The 19,097-nt window shown below is 44.9% G+C and overlaps 1 protein-coding gene across 9 annotated transcripts in view; it reads right to left on the bottom strand.

Annotated features, from left to right (window-relative positions):
* Positions 1-17,767, bottom strand: part of MED15 (mediator complex subunit 15) — an 84,760-nt gene extending 66,993 nt beyond the window's left edge. For 6 of the 9 annotated variants that reach the window (XM_079151997.1, XM_079151999.1, XM_079151998.1 and 3 more), the window contains exon 1: positions 17,601-17,767. In XM_079151997.1, the coding sequence (XP_079008123.1) occupies positions 17,601-17,668 (68 nt within the window). In that variant the 5' untranslated portion in view covers positions 17,669-17,767. The remainder of the gene's footprint in view (positions 1-17,600) is intronic. The other 3 variants (XM_079151996.1, XM_079151995.1, XM_079151993.1) reach the window with 2 other exon arrangements.
* Positions 17,768-19,097: the final 1,330 nt, after the last annotated feature.

Here is a 19,097-nt window from a genome sequence, read left to right on the forward strand (position 1 = left end):
TTCATAGAGTATTAGAAACCTATTAAGTGGCCACCAAAGAACTGGAGGTTGCAAGGATGGTGTTAGAACCAAGTCACACAGGGGTCTGGAGTCATTCCCTAACTGCAATCAGCCAGCCCTCTAAGATGGACACATGGATAGACAACCAGTTCAAGAGCATATGGCCCTTTCTGTAACCCACGCTGCACAAGTTCAACATTGAGCCAAGGACTAGCTTCCTCTTGGTTGCCATGGCTACACCTCTTTCCCTGCTCAAGATTTTGACTGGAGCCTCCAGTGAACTAACCCATTATTATAGGCCTGAAACTCCACCTACTAGGGAGTCTGAGGATGTCCTTACTGTCCAGGCCTGCCCCAGAACATACTGGGTCTTAAAGGCACTGCCTGACCCTGCCTGAGTGGCTAGCAGCTTCACACCAAGAAAACCTCTTGATATTCTCATCTCTCTGCACCAAAAGCCCATGCCACAGACACCTGAGAATCCCCTGCACTTCCTCAATACCTTAAAGTTCAAATCACAAATGTGGCAATCCCTCCCAATGAGTTTCTGTGTCTAACTTCCACCCTAACAACCTTGACCTACTCCACCCAAGACACACAACTACCAATAAAAGTGGAAAGGAGCCACATTATGTCCCAGTCTGCCTTGAGGCTCTCCTACTTTGCTTCTTATCAGCTCTCCCCAGGGCCCTGGGAACAGCGACCCTGCTGCTATGCACGCTGCTTGAACATCTGACAGCCCTGTTGGGACCTCCTACATTGCTTCCACCTGACACCCCTGCTTGTCTGCCTCATAGAAACCCTGTTGTCATCTGTGAAAAGTCCTGTAGGAATCACTGGTTCCAGTCTGTTAGTCCCATTATACTATCAACACCCCAAGGGCAGAAACAAGGGCATTCACCTCTGTATGCAAAGACAGTCATCAGTGTTGGATAAGATAACAGGCCATACACTTTCACGGGACATGATATATGGAACTAAGAGACAGCATGGCAAGCACTGTGGGAATCAAACCCCAAATGAGCACATCAAAGAGGTAAAGGTCAGGGTAACTGGGGAATGGCATGTGCTGGAGTGAGTGGAGGCAGAGGGTAGCTAGGCCTGGCAGGAAGTAGACAGAGGAGGAAGGGCATGGACTCCAATTCTAGTCTGGCCAGTGGCCAGCTCTGGGTATTGAGGCACCATACATCCAAAGATGGCATTTTTAGAGATGTCTGAGGGTTGTAGATAGGAGAATGGTGTACATAGAGAACAGAGTGTGAGGCCCAACTGGCACGACTTCTGTCCAGCATGGGCCTTTTGTTCCTTATCTCCTCCCTGTGTCTAAATTCGAAAACTCAATTTATCAATGAGAACTCTGACTCAGTTCTTGTCATCTAAACTAGTGTATGATAAGGGCTGAAGATATAGTTCAGTTAGTAGAGTGCTTGCCTTTCAAGCACAAAGCCCTGGGTTCAATCCCCAGCACCACAAAAAATAAAAATAAAAAAATTAAAAATTAAATCAGTGTATGATAAAGAAAACAAAAACAAACAAACAAACAAACAAACAAACAAAAACCAAGTCAAATTGAATGCCTTGGGAAAATACACATGGACATTAAACTCGAAGTGTGCTAATGTCAGTGAGGCCTATGGTGAGCAGGCACAGTCTGGCTGTCCCAGTCTGCCCCCAAACCCAAGTCAACAGTGCTACTGTGCCCTCCCTACAAAACTACTTTGAGGATGACAGTAATTAATTTCTAAGGTACCTGGACACATAGGAAGCACTAAGTTTATGTTAAAGAGGTCAAAGAATAATCTGTTATATGGTATAGTAAGACAACATTCCAAAATACAGCCACTGCACAGTGATGTTGGTGTTATTCCTTTTCAGGAGGTGAGGAACTAGCAACCACTTGGATGTGGCTCCCTTGGGCACGGCTGCTACCCCACTAGTACTCTGACTCACCTGGCACATAAAATCAAATGCCAGCACCATAGCTCTGGAGGGAAGGGCGTTCCCACAGGTACAATGATAGCTGGTTCCCCTTGCTCCTACTCCAGGACCTTTCCTTCCATACTCTGTTCCCAGGGCCACAGTTCCCAATCAAGAGCCCTCTCACCTCTCAATGAGGCCTCTTTGACCCTACTTTCTTCACTACTGTCCCTGACACTGCTGGGTCCCCTTCCCTGGTCAACCTTCTTTCCCACTATTGAATGGAAGCATGAATTTCCAAGAATGTCTACTCTGGTCTCCTGCAAGTATATAACACAGGAAGATTCTGTCCTTCCTGGATCACAGACTTATCTGCCTGACCTTAGGGAAATAGGAGTCTTTCTTCCATCCATTTGTGTGACAGATGTTATGTTCTGCCCAAGGAAACCTCTGTGGGTTTCTTCTAATTCTAATAACTACAATACTCATGAGTCAATGACCTCTGGTAGTACTGGAGGAAATTCTGCCAGTTCCACCTCACCCCACTGAAGTAGCCAGCTGGCAAATTGCCACTTGTGTATCCAGAGTCTGTTCTCCCACATGAAACAGAATCCTGGTGCTTGCACCAGGCACCCTTCACCCTGTGTATTTAAAACCCCAAATCATAAGGTACAAGACAACAGAGAAAGTTATATAATATTAGAATGATGAAGGTTTTCCTAGGCATGTCACCAGAAGTAGCCCCATAAAGAAAAAAAAAGATTTTGCCATAGTAAAAAAAAAATGTCTACCACCTTTATACCACTGATCTATAGATAAGGGAAGGGTGTCCCTGATATTCAGTGCTTTCAGCTACTCAAGTCCAGGCCTGGCATTTCAGGCGGTGGCTCTGGCAGCGCAGTTTCCTTATCTGCTATTCCTGCAGTCCCTTCCCACTTAACACTGTGTGTAACCAAACCATCAGGAGACCACTGGAGGTTTACTCTCTGGAAAAGTATAAACTGGGGAGGGGAATCAATCTACCCAGTTGAGAAGGCACAGATAGGATACTTAGAGGGCTGGACTGAGTGACCTGATCCACACTAACTTCACACATCTACCTTCCAACCAGCCCTTCCCTGTGTCTGGAAGACCATGCCCTGGAGGAAGGATTCAGATAACCTGCGCCCAGATGAACCTCCAGCAAAACTCCCAGTTGATAACCCTCACCTGCTCTGAGAGACCATTTAGCCTCAGCCTTGGAGTACACCACTTAAGAGTACAATGTCAACCAGGAGCTCTCAGATGCCCTAACATGCAGATAAAACACCATAAGAAAAGAGTAACTTAGAGGTAACAGAAACTCAGCAGAAAGAATAACATGTAGAAACAGAGATAAGACTACACTGCATCCAATGAAAAGAGAAGAATCCTATGAAAGGGGAAAAGTCAGATTATAAAAAAGAAAAAAGAAATAAAAGCAAAAGGTTAGAGATAATTTGGAGGAAATAAGCTAGAGAGCAGAGTTCAGAGGCTAAAAGGAGAAAATAGCCCAAAGAGGCAACATTCACACACCAGAGAGCCTACAAAGTAGAAAGAATTAATTCTCCTAAAATGAGTCAGAGGAATTTCCCCCGAAGGGCAGGACTTAAGTTTGGGGAACATGGTAGATCACCCTGAGGCTCAGAACCACAGACCCTTAGTAAAGAACTCAGCAAGCACAACACTGGAACATACTTCTAAATTCTCCAGTATACTAGGTGCAGTGGTACATGCCTATAACTGCAGCTACTTGGGAGGCTGAGGCAGGAGGATCACTTGAGAATTTGATGCCAGCCTGGAAAACACAGAGGTCCCACCTCCAAAATGGGAAGAAAAGAAAGAAGGAAATTAAATCCTCCAGGAAGAAAGCCCCACTGAGAAGCTGAAGTGCACCCAAACTGGCATCGTCTCCAGAAAGTTAACTCCCATGAGCGTTTTTCCAGGAAGGTAGTAGAATGAGAGAGGGAACCACAAAGAATGAGACACAGAATATAAGAAACAAGGAATACAACACAGGAGGACAAAAGGCTGGAGCTGTGCAACTGGAAAGATAAACCCACTGAGGACTGTCCTCACCATGCCTGTGGCCACTACCTGAATGGTTCCAGAAAGGAGGTCTTGGGAAAGAGCTATAACATACATAGAACTTAATCATATGAAGCCTGAGGATAACTGTGTTGAGAAGCAAGTGAAAGATATGGGAAGAATTACAACAGGCACACAGAAAACTGGGCAGGCTTATTATTATTTTTTACAGTAACTAGGAATTGAACTCATTATGGCTCCTATTTTCTCAGAGCTTACAGAATCCTCATTGATGCATGCTAACATGAAATTCACAGATTAGTTTTGTGTGTGTGTGTGCTACTGAAGCTTGAACTCAGGGTCTCATACAGGCAAGACAACCACTCTACCAGGACGCTACACTCCCAGTCATTTACATTTTATTTTGAGACAGGGTACAAATTACCCAGGCTGGCTTGAATTTGCAATCTTCCTGTCTCAGCCCCAAAGACACTGGGATCACAGGAGTGTACCACCATGCCCTGCTACAACTGGGCAGTTTTTTAAAGACATTTTCCCCTGGGGTAGGTGGGGAACAATCAACTGCAAAATGCCACTATGCTCAGCTGTATCATATGTGTAGGCATAAAATGTGAACATTCATTACTGATTTACCCAGAAAGTAAAATAGTGGGAGGATGAGGGAGGAGAAGCAGAGATAATGGCAGCGTATGGGGAATATAGTGCAAACTGACAGATAATTCATAAAACTCATAAAAGTGATGAGTCAAGTAGCAGCACATGCACATTACTGAGAATCAAGGGCATATGCCAGAAGAAATAGCAAGAGTCAAAGGTGGTCACTGTCTCTGGGGAGGACTCAATGAGTAGGGAACCATTGGAGTGTCTTAGAAAGTCTTTTATTTCTTGACTTTTGCAACTTATGTGCACATACTACTTTGATAAAATCTATAGTAATTAAAAACTAAATGATAAAATGTACATAAAAATGTGTCACAGAGATAGGGACCCCTTGGGGTTCAAGCTGGAGTCCTCAAATTTCAGAATTTGACCACAGCAAATGTGAACTAAAACACCTTTTTGTTCTTAAGAGGAAAAAAGTGTGCTACAGAGAAATAGTCAACAAATGATCGCTATTATTAAAAAAGGGCATGATGGCTCATGTTTGTAATCCCAGAGGCTTGGAAGGCTGAGGCAAGAGGACTGCAAATACAAAGCCAGCCTCAGCTTAGCGAGGCCCTAAACAACTTAGAGAGAGACCCTATTTCAGGGCTGGCCATGTAGTAAAGCACCCCTGGGTTCACTCTCCAGTACTCAAAAAAAAAAAAAAAAAAAAAAAAAAGGTGTGATGGTGTGATTCACTTGTCTAAACCTTCCTGTTTCAGCCAACATTGAAGAAATAAGGAATACAAAGCTTCTTTTCCATCAGCAATCCAAGTGGTTGCACAGAGTAGGAGCTGGTAGGGATCAAGGTCAATGCACCACCCCACACACTTGAGAGACGCCTTCTGGCTGCAGCTCCAATGCTTCACCACACCCCAGATAAAAAAGTCCCTTCCCTGTCCTTTATTAGCACAGGATTGGTTCTCACCCAGTCTTCTGATCTTCACAAGGTATTCAGAGAGCTACGGAGCAACATCCTGCATTACCCTTAGACTTCTGCTGAACCTACAGCCAATTTTCCACCTCAAGGTCCAGGTGGTTTTACCTGAGAGGCAGAAAATGATGAAATACCCATTGTTTGGTCACCAACTGTAACCAAAGCAAAGACAGCCTCTGGACCTCACAGGTAGATGGGTATATGGTAGCCAGACTATATATAACGGACCACAATTTCTTCCTTTCCTTTGTTAGCAAACATCTGCAATTCAATTCTTTGACTTTTTAAAGAAACACAAGCATTGCTGGGCATGGTGGCACAAGCCTATAATCACAGCAGCTCAGGAAACTAACACAGGATTGCAAGTTCAAGGCCAACTTCCATAACTTAGCAAGTCCTATCTCTGGATTCAATCCTTAAAACTGGGGTGGGAGGTGGGAGGAAACACAAGTGCTTTTCACAAGATCAAAATATATGTATTTCATAATTTAAATATCCTTCTACATGTAGAAATGGGTATTCTGGTCTTACAGAGGGAAATTTTCTAATCATACCAATATCACACTGTATAATACTTCCCTTTCACATGCCTCTCAGTGGCTCAGCTGAGCTCTCCTACTTCTCCCAAGTACTCTGGATGAATGAGATCAGTGAAAGAACTAGCCTAAAGAAGAAACTGCTGCCTTTTGAATGGCATGTTCTTATCTGAATTGGTTCTGAAGACTTCTGACATTTAATCCTATGGGTTGGTTTTACCTGAAAGGAACCAAGAGAGCAGGAGGGGCCTTGTGATCCCTGTCCTGGTGCTCAACTGGAACTGCCCCAGTTCCAGCACACCTCACTTGCTATCAGGCAACCATATGGCAGAGACATGCTCTGCAACCCAATATGTATAAAAATGCTTACCTTGCACAGTTTTGTAGTTTGGGGCAGGAACCCTATCTTTTAGGGATCTGCACTTAAGCACACACAGCTGAAATCATATGGTATCTAAGATGCAATTTAAAACAGTACAGGAAGGGATAGGGCAGGGAGGGCGGAACAATACTAGCCATATGTTACTACCTCTCAAAGAACTTGGGAAACCATTTTTCTATTATCTCTACTACTGGAAATTTTTCTCTAAACATTCATTTTCTCCCCCCCCCCCAAAAAGTAGTAAGTCGAATGTTTATCTCAAGTCCATCGGATGGCTGTGAATGGTCCACATCTCTTGTGAACACGTAGGTATCAGCCAAAGCCCACTCAGGGAAACAACACGAGCAGTCAAAACTGGACTGTACAGCCTAGTTTCGCTTAAAAAGTACATATGTATAAGTACCTATACACTTGTATAAAGATATAAGTACACACAGGGCTGAAGGAAATATATCAATATGCCAGAAATGGCCATGTCTGGGTGGAGAGATTATGGAAAATTACTTTCCTGTTTTTCAATCCTTTACAATGTTATCTGGAAAGGAATACAGTACTACACCCAAAGTCCTGAATGTACTGACCAAAATAGGAGGGAGAGACATGGCCAAGGCTGCTGTGACTGCTAAGCAGTTTCTTCCAGGCTGCACTGAGCCCATCCTCTCACTCCACATCTGCTCTGCCTGCTGTAGCCTTCCTCCAGCGGCCTCTGCTCTGCCTGCTCCAGATGGACAGATGGGCTTCAACATAGGCTCCAGGAAAGTCCACCCTCTTGCTCCTTCAGAGGACTGCTCTTCCAGGCTTGGCTGCTGCACCTCACTGGGCACTACTTCTTAGAAGGGTGAGTACTACTCCTACATATCACGTTGTACCACCTCTCAGAATCAGTAAAGAAGCAGGCCTCCTTCCCTGTAGGGGTGCATTCCTGTGTATCCCTCCCTCTTGCAAGCTTGTGCATGCATGCACACCCACACATGTGCATACTCATACACACCAAATCCTACCACCCCTTCCTTTACAGGTTTTCTCTCTCCGAAACCATCCTTTCTAATTCTATTGTTACTAGCACCCAGGAGGTCTCAAATTTGAGCGTGTATTCAAAATCAACAAGTGTGCTTCCTATAAAAGAAGGTGCCTTGACAATGCTGGCACATATATCAAGCAAGTGGAATTCCCCCACACTGCCATGGAACGTACACTGGCACCACTTGGGAAACATGCACACTGTAAACATGCCAAAGGCCACATATCCCTGACCTATCCCCCTACCCGACCCCTGCCCCAACATGCACAGCCCAGAGAATTAAGTGCATGTCTTCCAGCAGAAGACGCAACCACAGTCATTCTTGGTGCTGCCTTCGTGCAGCAACAACTGGAACTAACCCCAATGTCCATTAAAAATAAAGCCAGGCATGGTGGTACACGCCTGTAATCCCAGATTCCAGAGGCTGAAGTAGAAGAATCACAAGTTTGAAGCCAGCCTTGGCAAACTAGCAAGACCCTCAGCAACTTAGCAAGACCCCGTCTCAAAATAAAAAGGGCTGGGGATATAGCACCAGTATCAACCCCCAGTATCAATTCCCCGCCCCCAAAAGAACCCTGCTGAATTTCACAGATATAATGCTGAACGAAAGAGATCAGACCCAAGATCACCTAATATGATGCTAGCAACAGAAGTTTAAGAACAAGGCAAAGGTCTCCCTGGCTAAGTCAGAGGAGTGGGCCTGGATCTGCCTTGGCTGTAGGCTGGGCCTGTCTAAAGTGCAGATCTGGGCAGTGGCTCAGAACATGGACAAATGTGAAAGGTCAACAGAAGATTGAAGTCTTTGAGTCATTTACTGTAGTAGATATATTATATCTCAACATAAATATTATCTGGAATAAGAAGAGCTGCTGAGCCATGGGTCCCAAGACTCTGCTGCATTTCGTGTTTGGGACTTGAATAACCTCTTTTGCCTGAATTTCTACCAGAGGGCACTTGGCAGGGACTTCTCCCTGGCCTGAATCAAAGCAAACTGACAATATGTAAGGGCTCCCAGTGACCCATCAGGGCTTCTGAAGGCAAACTCTGAGTTCTTTCTACTTTATAATAGGGGATCCATCCCACACAGCAGGCAGATCACTTCTTCAAAGGTCACCTCTGATGAAGAGGACTGAAAGGAAGCTGGAAAGAAGGAAGAGCAGAACAGAAGGGCAGGAGGGAAGCAGGGACAAGTCATTCCTTAACCAATATGCACTGCCCTGATGCCACCAAAGCCCAGTTGACTGACACAGGAACAAGCAAGGGAAACAGGCTGTAAAAAGTTGTAGCCCTGGAGGTGGAGGTCTTTCTGGTTTCTAGTAGTTGGCCCAGATGCCCCTCCCATGTTGCCCCTGCTGCCCCTTCTCTCAGATTGAATACAGTTTGTGCAGCTCAAAAGTTGCCCTGAAGCCCAGTCACACCTTACTCCATCTCCCTACCTGCCCCAGCCCTAACCCTCGGGCAGGTTCTAAGGCAGGAAGTTAAAAGAAGCTTGTGGGGCCAAGAGCTAACAGGAAGCAGGAACTAAAGGAGGTCCTAGGGAGCAAGACAGCACTCAATAAAGCATAAGAAAATAGCATAAATGAGAATGTGGCAGAAACCTGGAAAAAGGCACAGTCAAGGGTTTTCACCATCCTTACAACTGTCCCTATATTTGAAACATTCTCAAAATAAAAAGCTCAAAATATGGAGATTTAGGGCTCAGGGAAAAGGTCAAGTATCTCTTTCAAAGACTCACTGCCCTAAATTACAGTTATTTCACCTCAAAATACTTAATTCATTCAATATGGGATCTTTATTAACAGTCTCACATCTGAGACAGGTTCATTCTGGAAGTTGAAATAAGCATCTCCTTTATGGAGCAGTGGTTTAGAGGTGATTGTAGAAGACTTGGTTCCTATTTTATTTCCTTTTGTTCTCCAGGATTAGGCATACATTTTGCTTATCTATTAAACAGAACCACCTAGAAACAGCCCTTACTCTCCTTTGTCTTTAAATCAATGTCTAAACCTATACAGTGGAGCACATCTGTAACCTCAGTGCTTGGGAGGCTAAGGCAGGAGGATTACAAATTTGAGGCCAGCTGGGCAATAGAAAATAAAAAGGGCTGGGGAGATAGCTCAGTTGTAGAGCATCCCTGGGTTCAAAAGTAAAAATAATAAATAAATAAATCTCAATGAAAAATGAGAGATCAAAATGAGACCTAGTTGGAGTTTATGTAGCCCTAATAGCCCCAATTCTGATAGGCTATAGAAGCCAGCACCGTATAAATGTAAAAATAGCATGCACACGCATACACACACAAAAAAATTAAAATGTGAATTCCATGTCAGAAGGCATCCAGTGAGAACTCTATAAACTGAGGTAGCAGGAATCACTGTGGGCTGAGCCATTGGAGGTCATCAAAAGGGGGCGAGACCAAGGTTAAAACTTGACAATGGAGGAAGAAAATTCAGAGGAGATGGGGTGAGCTAGACACAATGAGGTCCAGTGAGGCACAGTGTGATACAGGATTCTTGTGCCAGCATGAGACAGGGTTAGTAGGAAGGACAGTTTATGAAAAAAAGGGAAAGATCCTCAAATTCTTTTGCAAGGGTAGAAAGACTAGAATGGTCTTAGGAAGGCTGATCTGAAACTGAGGGCCTAGGTGAGGAAGGTTACCTACCCTGAATGCAAAGCATACAGCAATTTTCCACTTCATGTTGCTAGCTGTGGTCACCTTAAGTATAGATGGGGTCCATCTTGTCAACATATTTTCAATTACAAAAGGAACATATGTTCATTCTTGACAAAAATACTTTTGTACATAACGTACTTAAAAATTACAAAGAAAATTAAAATCACTCATCATCAGCTGATGATGCTCATTTAAAAAAAAACTGAGCTTATACCACATATCCTATTTGGCAATAGGTTCTCGCTGATATTTATACATTATAAAGGGCTCTCACATCATTATCACCACCAGCACAGAATCCACCATCTGCAGCTACAACAGTGCTAACCATGCTCCCTCCTTGTTTGTTTCAACTGTCCCACTTCTCAGACGAAGCAATGATTACTGCATTCTCATCACCATCAAGCTTTGAACACTCCTAGATTATGTCCCTGGAGGAAATGCTTTAGGAAATGGAACTTTATACCAAAGGGTTTTCCAGAAAAATGATTCTAATTTATATGTGCCCAATTAATTTTGTTGGTTTGCCTGCATCTTGATGCAAAGTTACTCCTATCTCTACCCAAGGTGAATGACCCAACAGGTGAGTTCCCCATTACCACAGCACCCAAAAAGGTTCATACTGATGCTCAGGAAACCTACTCTGGATGGATCCAAAAATCCTGTTTGTTACAGTATTCATGGTGACAGGAATTGACACTAATTCCAAAAAAATTCATGCTGTTCCTGCCATGAGGAGTTCAGTCCAGTGTAAGACAAGTCTTCAAACTATTCAAGTGTGAACTGATGTCTCCTTACCAAGCATCTGGGTAGAGCAGAGTGTGGGGTATGGGGAGGACCAGACTCTTGGGAGGAGGGCTACACAGCTCAGTCCCAGAAGAACGAGTTTTTCAGACAGAGGAACAAACTGGATGCAGAGCAGCCAGGGGCAAGAGATATGCTCATCTGAGGAACCACAGTCAGCCTGGTAGGATAGAGCAGGAAGGTGCAGACCCAGGAGGTATGGAGACTCAAAATCAAACCCACTGTCAGGAGGCAACCACTAAAATATCCAAAGCACCAAAACAACTGGAGGGAGGACAAGTATGAGAAACAGGAGTTGGTAACTATCGGAAGCTGAGTGATGGGTATATGGACAATTCTACTTAGTCTTATGGTTTTAATTTTTCACCTTGAATTTTAAAAAATTCATTAGAATTCTTTACAATTTTTCCTTAATATTTGACCATAATTACTGTCCCATAGAACGCTTTAATAGAGGCAGGTACCCCCTGGCCCTACCATGACAGTGGCAGGGAGATAATCATGTGGTCATGGACCTCCCAACCTCACTATGCCCAGCACGGATCCTCATCTAGCCACAAAGACCTCATATAGTCACAAAGACCTCTGGCCAGGAAGGGATTTAAGGACACACAGTTGTGGTAGATGGGTGGGGTCATTTACAAAAGGAGCTAAGGGGCTGCCTGCAGCATGTGACTGGGGCCAAAGATCAATAAGGGCTTGTTAGCTCCCTTGTCTTCACTTTTTGGGGTACAAAGACCCATGGGGAGTTGCTAAAATTATAAACAGGAGGTATACCCAACAACAGGCTTCTCTGTCAGAGCTCCCAGTATAGTTGGCTCTGGTTAATTTCAAGTTGTCCCCCAGACCCCCAAATGAACACAACTTCTCTTTCCAAGATTAAAAGCTGATGTGCTTCTCCTATCATGCTATAGTCCAATAAGCATTCATTTGTAACATTCAGAGTAATTATAAGCAGCAGTGTCCTCTTCTCTAGGCCTCAGTTTCCTTATCTTACAAATGATGAGTCGCATGTCAAATCATGCCACAGGGCTTAGCACAGCACACCCACTACATTTCAGCTGCTAGTGCTTTTGCTGAGAAAGCCCCTAACTCCTGAGCAGAGGGACTCAGGAATGAGAGCTTACTTTCCTTCAACCATGTCACTACTGGTCTAGAGGCTCAACAATCACTTCTTGGTTGCCAATCAGAAGCAGTGCTAATAGGGTCCTAGCCCTATAGAGGTAATCACAGGGGTGGACAAAGCTGCTGGCCTTAGAAAGAAGACATTCTAGCAACAGGTTGTACACAAACACCTATAAACCAGCATACTCCCTTAAACCACCAAAGGCTATGAAGAAGGCAGAGGGACTCTAGTAGACTTCCCACTGAAAAATAAGAGCCAGAATGGCATACAGCTGTTGGGAGGCCCAACTGGGAAAAGTCACAGGAAAAAAGTACCACTAAAACTTGTTGGCTTTTGCCTGGAGGGACCATGACTCACAAGTAGGATCTGGACTTCCAAGTTTAAGGGTACTCTCCATAATTTTTTGTGTGTGGTGCTGGGATTGAACCCAGGGCCTTGTGTTTGTGAGGCAAACACTCTACCAATTGAGCTATGTCCCCAGTCGTATCCATACTTTTGAAGCAGCCACCCACCCAGACCCTTGAAAGCTGCTGTTCCATTGTTTGTTTTCTTTGATCCTTGTTGTTCTTCGGACTAAAGAGCACTTGACTTTCTGCTTGTGGTACAGGTCAAACTCTCCATATATCTTAGGTGCAAGACCTACAGATCGTTACCTCCCTTGATGCTTTACTGGAAGAGGTAGCTGATCTGTTTGCCCTTGGTTTGCCCATGTTCTCCTGACCCCCTTCTGACACTTTGCCAGAGCCTGAATACAAGGCTGCCCCTCTCCACTGTTTCCTCCCCTCTTCATTCTGTTCAGCCCCAAAAATAATCACTATACTAAGGAGTGAGAGGGATAAAAGCCTCAAGAGTAGGATGGCAGGAAATTCAAAAGAACTGGGGAAAAACTGATGAAGTCCTTTCATTCACTCACTGCTTACAAATTTTCTATGAACCTACTCCATGTTAGGCACAGAACTAGTCACTAGAGCCTGTAGACCAAAGACCCACTAACATTAACCCAGTAATCCCCCAGGAAGGCCCAAACCCTACAAAGGCCAGTTCAGGGGTCTCTAAAGGTCACTTCTGAGATCTCTGAAGGAAAATTGGGCAGTCAATGAACAGCCAATCTGAACCTACAACAGTTTCCCAACTATCCTGTCTCTACAGACTCCTGTAACTGTCACTGAGTCCCCGAACCAGGCCTCAGGTATCACCTTCCGTATCCAAGGTTATAGAATCTCCTACCCTGCAAGGGCACAGGAAGAAACATTAGAGAGCTCATCACTGAGTTCCCAGACCTCTGTAAGGGCTTGCCCGGAGATTTGTTTCTTCATTGTCCCTCCCACCATAACTATAAGACAAATTGGACTCCCTACTCTTTCACAAATGGACACAATCCAGAAAGATCAAATAGTGCCCAAGATAAGTAAGCTAACAAGTGGAGAAAATGGGGATTCCAGAGCTTCATCACAACCATTGGCTCAATAACACCACTGTCCTGTGAGAGGTGGCTCATGCAGCCCCCAGGGAAATACTTCCTCCTACACTCTTCCAAACTGCAGAAGACTGGAGTCCCTTGGGAAACTAAAAAGAACAATTAAGACCTATCTAAGTAAGTAAGCCACTTTAGGCAGTGTGGGCTGGGGAGCTTAGAGAAGGATCCAGAGTATTTGATATTGAACCAGACAGAGAAGCTGCTGCTCATAACAACAGCAGGGAGAAATCTTATTTCTGAATATCTTACATTCTTGATAATACAGGTTTTAAAAATGGACAGGTACTGGGAGTGTAGCTCAGGGGGAAAGTGTATACTTAGTATGCACAACATGCACAAAATCCTGGGTTCAATCCCTAGCACCTAAAGACAAATAACAAAGGGATGCACACCTTATAATCCCAGCTACTCACAAGGCTGAGGCAGGAAGACCAAAAGTTCTTGGCCAGCCTGTGAAACTTAGCAAGACCCTGTCTCAAAATAAAAAAGGCTGGGAGATACAGCTCTGTGGCATGGTATTCCTGGGTTCAATTCCCAGTAACACACACACACACAGGCGTACAAGCCAAAAGAAAAAAAAAAAGGAGAGAGGGAGAGAGAAAGAGAGAAAGAACAAAGGAAGAGCTTGGAATGTTCAAGAATTGGAAGAACCAGAGTCTAGAACAAGATGAGAAGACAAACCAGGCCAGGTTAAGAGGCTTGGAGAGTGGGACAGCTGGAGTTTTATTGTAATGCTAAGGGAGGTCGCTGATTGGCAGTGGCATGAACCCCTTGGCTGCACATCACCCTCACCTGTGCTGCTGGGGGAGGAAGGAGTGGATGGGCAGAAAGGGAAAGGCTGCAGTTCAGGAAAGGTTCAGATAGATAGACACAGTATAAGGAGGACCAAGACTTAACAAGATTCCTCACGTACGCTAGGACTGATTAGGACTCTACTAACCAGTCTCAATTCAAAAATCCCTCTTTCTCAGTGGGAGTCAGATTAGCTTATACTTTGGTAAATCCTCAATTGAAACTTCCCTGTTCTTTGCTATGCTTTCTTTTTGATGATACTAGGGATCGAAGCCAGGGCTTTACCACTCAGGTCTATGCTTTATTGCTTCATGTACTATAAATCACTTGGGTTCAAAGCACTTTCCAAAATAGCTGATTTTAAATAACAGCATAAACACTGCAGGAAGTTAAAATTACAGATGTGTAAAATACCCTCATACAAACCCTCTTTTTTAACCTTGTGAACACAACGAATAGACACCAGGAAAGTGAAACCTAGAGAAAAAAAACAGGCAAATCTGAGAAATAAAAACACCCACATCACATTAGGAAGGCCATCTTTGAAGCTGCATATTCAGCTGTGGTAGAATACCCTCTCCCTCAAAGGGATGCAGGTCCTAATCTCTGGAACCTGGAAATATGCTACATTACATGGCAAAAGGGATTCTGAGATGTAAAAATCTACTTCCCCAAAAGGTGTATTTAGAGGATAGACTTGAAGCAGATTATCTTGGATTACCAAAGTGAACCCAATTCTAAACTAAGTCATGAAAAGCACAGAATTTTCTCTAGGTGAAATCACAGATGTGGCAGAACTGGCCATTGCTAGAAGGGGTCATACAGAAAGCATAAAAAGGAACAAGCTCTAGGAATAAAAACTGACCCCTGGCAAAAAGTCAGGAAAGAAAGAGGACACCTCAGTCTTACAAGTGTAAGGAGGTGAATTTAGCCAGCAGTCTGAATGGGCCTGGAAGCAGATTCTATTCCAGTGCCTCCAGCAAGAAATATATCCTGACAACATCCTGATTTCAGTCTTGTAAGACTCTTAATCAGGAGACCCAGTTTAGCCTATCTGAACTTCTGACCTACAGAAATAACCAGATTATAAATTTCTGTTGTTTCAAGATGCTAAATGTGTGGTAATTTTTTTACAGCAGTAATATAAAAATACACAGGTGGCAATCTGGCAAAAAAAAGAAAAAGCTGGGCGTGGTAGTGCATGCCTACAATCCCAGCAACTCAGGAGGTTGAAGCAGGAGGATACCAAGTTCAAGGCCAGCCTCAGCAGCTTAACAAGACACTTATTAATAAGGATCTTAACTTAATAAGACCCTTAACTCAATTAAAAAAATAAAAAGGGCTGGAGATGTAGCTCAGTGATAAAGCACCTCTGGAAGTTCAATCCCCAGTAGCGCCCTCCCCAAAAGGAAAAAGAACAAATTCAGTTCTCCTGGAAGCACAAGGACACTGAACCATGAAGTATCCATTGGTTGATCTTAACACCCAAAAGAAACCTTTCAATGTTCCCCCCAGTCCTCTGATACTTCTCCAGCCCTCCCTCATGACCTGTGATGAGGACTTATTCTCAATACTGGGCTTTCCAGAAGAAGAATCCTTGCCCTGGGGGCTTTTCTAGCAGGAGCCCTGAAGTGGATTATCCCTCAAGATTTCACCCAGAAATAACTCAAATGCTTCAAAATGCTGTTCAATGATGCTGCAATGTCTGCAGAACTCTCCAGAGGCTATACTGTGGCAGTGCCAGGAGTCACTAACACCACTTCTTCCACTGTACTAAGGTTTCCCAGCATTCAGTCAGCTTCCTTCCATCCACACTGCTTCATCCCACCCCTAGTTAGTCATCAAGAATTGTCCACAAGCTTCCCTTTCTCTGGAATCTGTCTTCCTCTTTCAGCTTCTACCCTGTGTAATGCAGGCCTTTATAATCTCCTGTCTAATTAAGTCATCCCACAACCATTTTACAGAGCAATGTGACAAGCAGTGATCTACCAGGGGGAATACATAATGAAAGACAGGTATGTGTCCCCCCAACAGCTCAACAAAACTCCCAAACCAGCCTTAATGGCCTGTCTTCTGTCCTTGATTCATTTCCAAGGACTCAGGGGATCTTCCCAACATGGCCTGCATTTCACGACCTTAAAGTAGGCTACTTGCCAAATACAAGCTCAACTCCTTAACACAACATCCCACCACTAACACGACAGCACCTATTCACCCTCATCCATTATCTCCAGAACCTCCTTACTCCCCAACCCCAGAACCCTCAGCTTCAACAAGGTCCTTCATGCAGTTAAGTGCTCTTATTTCCCCAATCTTCTGCTTAGAATGGTAGTTCTTCACACATGGCTTTCTAGGTCTCAGTTTATTCAACACCTACTCCACAAGTCTGCTCCTGGTCAGCTGAGACTTTGCAAGAAGCCCCTGCAGCACCCACAGCATGAGGCAGCACTGCAAGGAACTGGCTGTTCCTTTATGGACAGTGCCATCTCCCAGGCAGGGGTTGTGTTTCTGGCAATTTTGTGGTGAGCACTACTCTCCAGTAAGCTCAGTTAAAAACTGCTAAATTAAACAAGTACTCAGTGGTGAGGGACTGGAGTTCCGTTGGGAGGAGACACCAATTTTAGTTCTTCACTAGCTCCTCCAGAATCAATGATCGCTTCCTGACAGCCGCTTCCTGCCACCCTTTGGCCAAGTCCACACTACGCTGGCGGGTCATCTTTAGATTCTTTGTTCCTACCGCCCAAAGTTCACACACACACACACACACACACTCCTCCCCATACATATACATCCCACCCCCATCCTGAAGTGCTTTTCTGGAAAAGAAACCACGAAGCACTTAGCCCTGGTAAAACCATTACGGGCCGCCTCTTTCCCTTTCCGTATCCAGTGTGAACCAAAGAGGGGGAAAGTCTGCTCCCAAAGCATACAAATGACGAATGAGAAAGCTCAGAACGATGACTCATAAGCCAAGGCTCCTTGGTTTGCAGAGTTCGGCCCCAGGAAACCTAACAAGCAGTCCTTGCCGGTCAACAGAAGAGGTAACCACCGGCGGGCCGCACCCTAGGTCTCACTAAAGTCGCGGGTGCCTTAAGTATCTAGATGCCCTAGAGACCCCGCAGGTTCCCGGGCCCCGGGTCTAGAGCTGGGTCCAGCCTCGGCCTCGCCCACCGCGCAAGAAAGGAATGTCCGGCCATCCCGTCCCCCGTCCCGGTCCCTACTCACATTTGACTAACCAGCTTCTGCCGGAAAGCGGTACTCCGCCAATCGGTCTCCTGCCCCGATACATCCATGCCGGTAACCCAACTCCCGCCGCCCGTGTCCCGCTCCGCCGCCGCCTCTACCGCAGAGCCAAGGCCCAAACCCGGAAGCCGTCCGCGGCTCCTTGGCAGCACCGGAAGTAGGTGAGGTATTGTGGGAAATGGAGTCGCGCGCGAGGGCCTAAGGGAAATGGAGTTCTTCTACCAGCAGCTCTCCTTCCAGGCCCTTGACGTCCAGGGAGTCACGCTTCCCATTCCGGAGCTGCTGTCTTGCTTGGCCGGGACCCTGTATGTTTAGAGCTGGGGAGAGCAGTGGCTGCGTGGAACTCCTGGTGTTGTCCGCAGGAGGTGCTGACCTTCAACATTTCCTGCGACCCTGCTGTTTGTTGGCCTCATCAAGTCCTTGAGATCTGAATCCCTCAGGAACAGGCGGACAAAGTGCCAGTCAGCTGTCTACAGCGATGCCTGGAAGACAGTATTTCTTTTCTCTTTCTTTTCTCTTTCTTTCTTTCTTTCTTTTTTTTTTTTTTTTTTTCGATTTTTGGGGATCGAACCCAGGGGTGCTCTACCTCTGAGCTACTTTTCCAACCCTTTTTAAAAAATTTGAGACAGGGTCTTGCTAAGTTGCCCAGGCTGGCCCGGAACTTGTGATCCTCCTGCCTTCCGAGTCACTGCTCCAGAGAGAAGGTGCTTCTTTATCAAATATGTGTGAACACTAACTGTGTGCAAGGGTCTGTGCCTGCTTTCCTGTGACTTCCAGCGTTGTGTCTGAGGAGTGAGTGACCAGATTACTCTCATGATGCTTCTTTCCGTTGGACTTGTAATCTCGGATTCCACCGATGGCTTTATTTTGTGAGGAACTTAAACCACATTTGTTAATTTTAAAAGCCTTCATATTGACCTTTTTCTTTGTCCCTGTCATGGAGAACACAGCCCAGTTGGTCCCTGGAATATAAACATCAAAACAAACTTGCTCAGGGGGGACCAGTGGGAGGCAGAATGGGAGGGTTCTGGAGGTCTGAATATACTTTTATGAGTGCAAAATTTCTCCACATTGGACCTATGGGGTTATCTTGTGCTCCTGGGTAATGGCGAGAGTGAGATGACAAAAATCCTCAAGAGATTCACAGGAGCAAGTTGGACACAAATTTGACCCTCAGAGAGTGTACTAGTACATAGTGATGCCCACTGAATTCTGGGCCCCATCTGCGCTATGTAGACCCCTTGTCTCTTAGCCCTAAGCAGGAAAAGGGTGTGTGTGGGAGGGGAGTGAGTAAGTTCCCCAAAGGGGCCCTTCTTGCCAGCAGGGTTTCAGATCTTGCATTCATGTGAAAGCTTTTTACATCTTCAGACTTTTTTTGCTATAATTCTCCCAAAAGAATTTGTAAAAACTTATACCTAGGTATGATCAACTTGTCCTGGTTTGCCTCGGATTTTTCTGGTTTTAGCTCTGAAAATGCTG

This window comes from Sciurus vulgaris (genome assembly GCF_902686455.1).
Source record: "Sciurus vulgaris genome assembly, chromosome: 8".
Lineage (NCBI taxonomy): Eukaryota > Metazoa > Chordata > Mammalia > Rodentia > Sciuridae > Sciurus > Sciurus vulgaris.